The sequence below is a fragment of the Psammomys obesus genome, unplaced genomic scaffold, assembly GCF_907164565.1.
Source record: "Psammomys obesus unplaced genomic scaffold, mPsaObe1.curated_primary_1811, whole genome shotgun sequence".
NCBI classification, from domain to species: domain Eukaryota; kingdom Metazoa; phylum Chordata; class Mammalia; order Rodentia; family Muridae; genus Psammomys; species Psammomys obesus.
In genome coordinates this window covers 11317383-11326264 of record NW_026590767.1, presented here as the reverse complement: position 1 = coordinate 11326264, position 8882 = coordinate 11317383, and the positions used below count along the sequence as shown (strand labels likewise).

General features: G+C 40.5%; 1 protein-coding gene across 1 annotated transcript; it reads right to left on the bottom strand.

Annotated features, from left to right (window-relative positions):
• Positions 1-2003: 2003 nt before the first annotated feature.
• Positions 2004-2942, bottom strand: LOC129678196 (olfactory receptor 13A1-like). Its single transcript, XM_055608918.1, has one exon. It carries the CDS (start codon positions 2937-2939, stop codon positions 2004-2006), a length of 936 nt encoding a protein of 311 aa, XP_055464893.1. The 5' UTR covers positions 2940-2942.
• Positions 2943-8882: the final 5940 nt, after the last annotated feature.

Genomic DNA, 8882 nt, shown 5'->3' with positions numbered 1-8882 from the left:
ATCTGCTGGGTCCACTTTGTTTACAGAATCATTGAGCTCCAGCATTTCTGTTTAATTTTAGTCTGGATGAATTGTGTGTTGGGGAGCTGGGTATTGAAATTACCCAGTATTGCTGTGTGCGGTCAATACATGATTGTAGTTATAGTACTGTTTCTTTTTTCTTTCTTTCTTTCTTTTTTTTTTTTACGATTTATTTTATTTATTTATTACATATACAGTGTTCTGCCTGCATACCAGCAGAGGGCACCAGATCTCATTATAGATGGTTGTGAGCCACCATGTGGTTGCTGGGAATTGAACTCAGGACCTTTGGACGAGCAGCCAGTGCTCTTAACCTCTGAGCCATCTCTCCAGTCCAGTAGTGTTTCTTTTATGAACTTGGATGCCTTTGTGCTTGTTTCATAGGTGTTTAGAATTGCAATAATGAGCACATAGTGTCCTTTAATACATCTTCTGATTAGTTTTGGTTCGAATTTATTTTGTCAGATATTAAATTGGCTAGTTCTGCTCGCTTCTTGGGTACATTTTCTTGGAATATTTTTTTTCCATCCTCCTGATCTGAAGTGATGTTTATCTTTAATATCAAAGTGTGTTTCTTTACTGTAGCAGAAGGATGGATCCTACTTTCGTATATGATTTGTTAGCCTGTGTCTTTTTCCTGGGAAATTAAGACTGTTGATTGATGGTAAGAGTTATTATTGATCAGTGTTTTTATTCCACTTATTTTGTTGGCATGGTTGGTGCTCCTGCTCCCACATTTTGATTTGTTAGTGTGTTCTCTTGGGTGTGTTAAATCTCTTCATGTTGAAGTTTTCCTTCTAATGCTGGACCTCAAGGTGTGTATGTTGGTGGGTTTTTTATTTCTCTTGGTAATTTTTGTCTTATTTGTTTGGGTTTGTTGTTCTTTGTTTGAAAGTGGGAATAAGAGACAGAGACAGAGAGATACAGAGAGATAGAGAGAAACAGACAGATGGAGAGATTGGGTGAGTAGGTAAGTGGGTAGGTGGGCTCTGGGAGAAGTTGTGGGGGAGGGGAAAGATATGATGTACACTAGCATTTATTATCTATTTTTTGATGATTTTTATTTATACCGTGAAATAAGACTTCCACTATACCCTTAGCATGTAGACGTTCAACTAGTTTCCTCAAAACTATTTGTTAGAAATAATGAATATTTCCCATGAGTTCAATTATCATCATTTTCATAAGCAAGCTGGACTCTCATGTGTGAGTTCATCTTTGAAACATGAAAGAATCTCTGTTCCATAGTTTACATCTTTCTCCATTCCAGCTTTGACTTCCACAGCTCAGTAGGAAGCTGTGAAGTGGAGGACACAAGTTACTCTACTTTTGTCTTCTCAAGATTCTGCATTCATTCTATCTCCTCGAGTCTCCTTATGAAGTTTATATTTATTAGCCATAGTTTTGAAACAAGGTCCTTTGATGTCTACAGGGAGGCACTGGATAAAAGCACTTTGTTTCATGACTATCGCCATTGTCACGGACTGAAAATCTTCTAGGTGAGGTGTGCAGAATCTCCACTTAGATAAACTTTACTTTTGAAATGGTGAGCTTTGCAGCCAATCCTGAAGATACCTGATAAAACAGGATCAGATGAATGGGGAGGAGGTCCCCCCTATCAGTGGACTTGGCAAGGGACACGGTGGAGATGAGGGAGGGAGGGAGGGACTGGGAGGGAATGAGGGATCGGGACACGGCTGGAATACAGAGTTAATAAAATGTAACTGATAAGAAAAAAATAAAATTAAAAAAAAAAGAAATGGTTTCTGCTAGTCAGGAAAAAATGTTTCTGAGTTTTGGTATACATTACTTCTAAAGAATTTTGGTGTTTTTGAGGTTACAGTAAGTGGAATTGTGCACTCCTTGCAGCAGAGAAATGTTTTCAAAAGCAGCAATAGGTACACTTCCACTCCATGAGGCTGCTCTCCGGAAAGCATGCTTAGAAGCAGCCCAAGCTAGAAGAACAACCTGCACATCTCCACCTAATGTGAGAAAGAGGGCAACAGTCTGCCCAGGGCGAGCTTGACATCCTTGTTCCTTAGTGTGTAGATGAGGGGGTTCAGGGTCGGGCTGAGGACCGAGTACAGCACTGAAGTCACTTTGCTTCTTTCTGGGCTGTAGCTGGAAGCAGGACTGATGTAGGCACAGAACACAGAGGAATAGTACACACAGACCACGATGAGGTGGGAGGAGCAGGTAGAGAAGGCCTTCCTCTTGCCCTCAGCAGAACGCATGCTCAGGATGGTGGCAATGATGTAGCCATAGGACAGCAAGGTGAGCGCGAAGTTGATGCCTCCGTAAAAGGCATCTGCCACAAGAGTCATAACGCTATTCACGTATGTGGGGCTGCAGGAGAGCAGGAGGAGTGGGGGGATCTCACAGAAGAAGTGGGTGATGACCTTGGGGCCACAGAATGACAGCCGTGTCATCAGACCAGTGTGGACAGATGAATTCAGAGCACAGATGGACCACACGCCAATGGCCAGGGCCCCACACAGCTGTGGGCTCATCCGGGAGCTGTAATGCAGGGGACTGCATATGGCCACATAGCGGTCATAGGCCATGACTGTGAGAAGCAGCAGCTCAGAGGATGCAGACCACACAAGGATGAAGAGCTGGGCCATGCATCCCTTGAAGGAGATAGTGTTTTCTTCAGAGACTAGGCCAAGCAGGGCCTTGGGCAGCACAGAGGAGGTGCAGACAATATCCATGGTGGCCAGGTTGCACAGGAAAAAGTACATGGGGCTGTGGAGCCCAGTGCTGGAGGTGACCAAAGCAATGATCACTATGTTGCCTGTGAGAGCCATTGTGTAGAGGGACAGGAAGCAGACTATCAGGAACAGCCTTAGACTGGGGTGCTCTGAGAAGCCTTCCAGCACAAACTCTGTCACCATTGTCTGGTTGGAACTCAACATCATCCTGGAGAGTTTTGGGTCCTCTGCTGTGTCTATCAGCTTCTGAGAAAACATAACCGTGTACCACTTCAAAGTCTGGTTTCTAAACTTGGTCATCTCAAATTTCTCTGTTGGAGAAAGGAAAGGAGTGAATGCATTTCCATCATGGAATTCCATTTTCCCTTATTGTCTGTATCACACTTTTTGAAACCACATATATTTCATATAAATTTGATTTCACATCTAGAAACTTACAGCCTGTAGATTTGGATCAAGAGGAGCATCTGCTCCTTCCTCATCTTCTTGTAAATTTGGGATGAGTGGAGCGTCTTTCACTCAGCTCCTACCTGTCCTACCTCTCCCCCGTCACAGCAGGTATTTCCCATTTGATGTCAAGGTTTGGGTGGCGCACACTCCTGTGCCTTCCTTACCTTGGAGTGGGGGCTCTTTGATCCACTTCAACATGGTAATTGTCTTTTCCATTGCCAAGTAGCCATGTATTTTCTGCATTTTACTTATTGTGATCTGTGAATTCTCCTGTAGATGAAACTTTCCTACCTCTAATCCACTTCAAATCTACCAGCCCAGATGGTCTCAAACCTCAGCCTATAATGTACTTCTGTGTCTTTTCTGTCTCAACAAACAATGACATCAAAGTCAACATAACCATAGTTGAAATCATTGCCAAAGGCTACAGACTTTCCTGTGTGCTTGCAATGACCATACGTAGAAACTTAACACCACCTTTTCCAGTGTTTCAGGATGCTTATTTTATAGAGCACACTTCTCTCTCTCTGACTCATTGTCTTACCTATAGCCTATGCCTATAGATCCATACATGTTTCTTGTTCCATGAGCCAACAATGATGTTTTGCATCTTCTTACCTCTCTCACCCAAAGAGATAGTAATAAATGATTAGGAGTCATGCTAATACTATGTCCATTTAATAGAAAAATAGCAGTTGTTTTTTTCCCCGTATGGCCTATGATCTATCTAACCACAGGTACTTGGCCCTTGTTAAGCCTTCCAGGTATGGGTTCCAGATAGTGAAGTGAGCCTCATCCGGTCCTCAAAGCCTGCAACTATATCTTTTCAAACATTACAATTCATGTTCTCAGTGTCCTCGGCTGTTTCGTGGTTGGTTTCTGTCTTCTTGGCATTTCCAGCATTCCTGGTTTTCTCCTTCTTCACCCAAGAAGTACAGCGTGTACATGTTATGATAAATGGCCCTCTTCCACTAGTCCAAATTTAGTATGTCTCTCCCCAGTTCTTCAGCAAAACACACTCTTGCTTGACATGGAAGGCACACCTGACATCGCCCACCAGCCTTTCCATAGGCTCCTTCATGTTTTCATATGTGAGCACACTCTTTCCCTATCTAAAAACCTGTGTGTGGCAATTGTTTGTAGGGTTACTTCTCTAGAAATATTCTTTGCTTTGCACCTCTTTTTCAGTGCCCAAGACAGAAAGACATTCCCTTCATGACAGAGCACATTCATGACTTACTAGTCAGTGAGGTGTGTTCCACTTACTGACTCCAGTGGCTCTCATCACTTCCCCACTTTGCCCCACACCAGTCTTCTAACACTTTATTTTGTTAAAGTCAGATTTTATTTTCCGTATCTTCTCTATAGTATAGCTCACAACCTATTTTTTCCTCATCTAAGTAGGAAATATTGAGTTTTAAACATTATAGCTGTCTTTATTTCAAGCTAGACATACTCAAATGTTATATTTATCCTCTGCAACCATGTGGACAGTGTTGAGTCTGACCATGTTTCTTCCATACTCTCAAATTCATTGTACTAGAGAATGCCAATGCATAGTTTGGTGTTTCATTTTATTCTCCAGAAACAGAATTATCAACGTAATTCCTGAAATTATTTTAGTAGTTTCTGGATCTGAGTACCTAATTCAACTATACGTAAACTGTGAAATACTCTTCTGATAGTATTAAAAACCTTTTGATGATGTTCAATCCCAATCCCCAGGGTTTACCACCCCCAGAGTGCAGGGAGTGTTGATTCAGAGTGAGTCTAGGCTGACCTAGAGAGGAAGATTTGAGAAATAATTGAAACCTGTAAAACACATTTGCTGTTTGATAGAATTCTCCTATTACCTATAGCACAACAATAAAAAGCTAATCAGATGGACAATAACTAATAGATATGTAAACGGCATACATGAGAAGAAATGAGAGTAATGTAAATAAAAGGGTGATCTGAGAACCCAGATGTATGTTCACCCACCTAAAGACACATGACAAATAAGTAAATACAAAAATACACACTAGAGAAAATACAGCATCTTCAACCAAAGGTGCTCTTCAAACTTGACAGTTACATGTAGAATAACGAAACAAGATTCTTACCTCTCATCCACTTCAAAACTAAACTCCAAGTAGGCCAAAGACCTCAGTATATGACCCAAACATTTAAACAACAGAGGAAAACTATGAACTATCCTTGAACTCATTGTCACAGGAAAGATCTTTTTAAGCAGGACCACGGTAGCACAGGCATTAAGATCAATAACTGACAAACAGGCTGAATGAAATAATAAAGTTTCAGTATATCAAAGTGCACCACCATTTGAGTGAAGAGACAGGCTACAGAACTGCAAACATTTTACCAAGTATACAAATGACCAAGGGTTAACATCTAGACTATAAAAATAATTTTAAAAATTTATCTTGAGAAGAAAAAAATTTGCCATCAATCTCACCCTCTCCAGAACAATATGAACTACAATAACAACCTGCTTTATAAGATATGGCAGTCAATACAATAGTATCAATTCACTGTTATGGGACCCATACCTGAAAGTCTTAACTAGATAGATCTAGTGATTAGATAGATCATAAGCCACAGAAGAGAACCTACTACTGTTTTCTACTAAATGCATGTAGGGGCAGCATAATTCCTAATTATTTATTGCTATACCCATATAGCAGTTGATCGTTCAAACTCCATCAGAGGAGCTTCTTGTGATAGATGGCAATTAACACAAAGGTCTACATGTGGTCTATGTAAACAGAATAAGTAACTTTGGGGTGTTTAGACCTAAATGGGAAATCACGCTTCTTTTCTCATGAGCAAGGGTTCTTCATGGAAGAGGAAGAGAAACACAAATTGTTGGAGCCAGAGATGTTAGGTGACTTCCAGAGGAGAATGCTTCCTAGAAACAACGGGGGCAGATAAACATATGAACTCACAATGATTTTTACAGCATACACAGAATATGTGCAAGCTAGACAAAACCCCAGCCCTGAAGAAAAGGGAGGCACATAACCCCACCCTTAACTGAGGAGCTATTGGCCTTTGCTAGCTTCTGAGGAAGGCAGAGTCAATGTAATTTAATGATATGAACTCTCTCTATAGACCACACTCCAAAGATGACCACACACTTTAGAGTAGGTGAGTTGGATCCAGTGAGTTTTAAAAGAAAAAGAGAGTTATAAAAGTTGAGTGGGCAGAGAAAGGGGAGTGTATCTGAGAGGTGTTGGGAAAGGAAAGTGAACATGATCAAAATACAGTGTATGAAATTCTCAAAGAATTAATAAAAACATTATTTTTAAAAATACAATATTTCAAATGCTGGTTATGTTGTCATATACTTTTAATCCAGGCTGTTGGGAGAGAGGGTAGTTTAAAGCCAGACTGGTATACATAAATGAGTTCCGGAATGGCCAAAGCTACATAGTGAGACACAGTTTCAAAAAGCAGAAAACGGTTCCCAAGGAAATAACACCAATGTATCAGAGAGACACCAACACTTGCTTGTGGAGAAGTGGTAATACTGCCAAATAAGTAGAATAAGCCTAGAATGAAGAAATAAAGAAGGGGCGCTTTATATGTTCAAAGTAATATTATTATATTAAAAAACATGATCCCTTTTATGTACAGTAAAATAGATGGGAATGGAGATACTGCATTTAACTCTCACATGTGGAAACTAGTATACTCTATCTCAGTGAAATAATGACTAATAGACATGTTAATAGCAAAGATGAGAACGTGTTAAGGAAGGTAGGACAGTAGGAACCAAGCACATGTAGACAGAGATCTAGGACTCTGCATGGTAGACTGACTACACTCCATAACCATCTCTTATGTATTGACAGATAACAAGAAGAGAGGAGCTCAAAAGTTGAGAATGAGAGATGACAAAATCTCAGAAGCAAACATTTACTTAGAATATGTGCAAAAATATTGAAATATGTCTCATCAACATATGCAGTGATTTTCTGTTACAAATAACTGCATTGACTGACACCATTCATGGTAGCTATTAATATTCATAATACTAGTTTAGAAAAATATATCACAGAAAAGCCAGATATAAACAGACAACAGTCTGGATAGAGCCTAAAGCTTAAGATGTGCAAAATAACTGTTCATGGTGGAGGGAAATAAACTTGAAACCTGATCGGTAGCAGGAAATGCACATCTGTGTTACCTTTTAATTATTGTGGCCTGAACAAGAGGATGTAGAGGACTCCTGGGATCCTGAAAATATCCTGCATCTTCATAGAGCTTGGCTATATGGAAGGAAGCACTGTGTAAAACACACCGAATGATTAAAAAAATGGAAACTTCTTCCTTAAGTGTACCTTGAAACGGTAAAGACAATTTTCACTTGTTAAGTTTATTTGGTGTCAAAGCCTTGGCATCTACCTTTCAAATGGTGTGTTAGAGCAAATAGAATGTATAATAAGTGTAACAGGAGCCACAGGCCTTAAGGTGAAGAGAGGAGACACCCATGAGAGAGGGGAGAGAGTGTGACCTCTGTGGAGTTGTCTTATTACTGAGAGGTTAGGTGGAGACATGCCTTTTGAACAGTGTACCGCAATGCCTTTGCCACCTGAATACTCCAATGGCAACATGTACACTTTTTCATTCATTTTACAACAGTGAGAGAATGAATATGAGTGTGTGTACAATACCAGACAGGTCTGAAACAAACACAAGAAAACATCAATTGTTGCCTAGCGTGTGTGCCAAAATTTCTGGTCAAATCTGTATTAACCACGATGAAAACTACCATGTTCCACTTGAACATGAAAACTACCTTGTTCCACTTAGAAGCAAGAACAGAACAATTACAACAAATGTCTAAAGCCTGATAAACATCGTATCTCAGTAAATGGACTAAGGGCTTGTTCAGGGCCTTGGCTTGGACAGTGTGGTAACAACCTGTAAGATCTTGTAATACCATTATAAAAAAAAATGGACACCTGTCCTAGGAGACAGAGGCACCATCAGGGCTCTTGCCTGTGAACCCTGAAGCACCTACATCTGAAAAAAAATAGTGAAATCAGACAGGTGCCCAATTCTGAGATTTCTATGCAAAATTGAGACTGGCTAGAACACTGGAGCTGAGCTTTGTTCTTGAAAACAGTGGAGAGGAGATTAGAAGATCATGATAATGAATCTAGATGGGCAAAGGCTGGATTGAACACAGGACTTGAAGATAGTCTCGGCTCTCCACATATGTGCCGTCTTCACAGGAAGAGCTCTGACTTCGCCTTGTGCACCCCACCAAGTGGTACCCATTGCTGCTTCTCATCTGGATCAAACCAGGTGTCCCCTGCACAGTATCATGGAGGACCTCAGTATTCGTATTGTCATAGAAGATAAACTATGGAGAGAAGATGTTGGAGTAGGATCACTTCGGTAGTCAGTGATTGCTGTTTTGCCTGCATTGGCCACCTGTGGTATGTCATATACTTTGCATCCAAAAAAGCTAGTGTACTGATTTCTTTGTGTGTGTGTGTGTGGGGGGGGTATTTTGCATTGTGCAGCAGAGAGGAGAATAGCGCTTTTGGTAAACCATAAATCAGTAATTATTGTTTTTATTTTTTTAATTAAATTTTTGTTTTTTATATTAATTACAGTTTATTCACTTTGTATCCCAACTGTAGCCCCCTCCCCCTCCCCTCCCAATCCCACCTTCCCTCCTCCATC

Excerpts from the sequence above, each read along its gene's own strand:
- LOC129678196 (XM_055608918.1), bottom strand. The coding sequence starts at position 2,939 with ATGATGTTGAGTTCCAACCAGACAATGGTGACAGAGTTTGTGCTGGAA.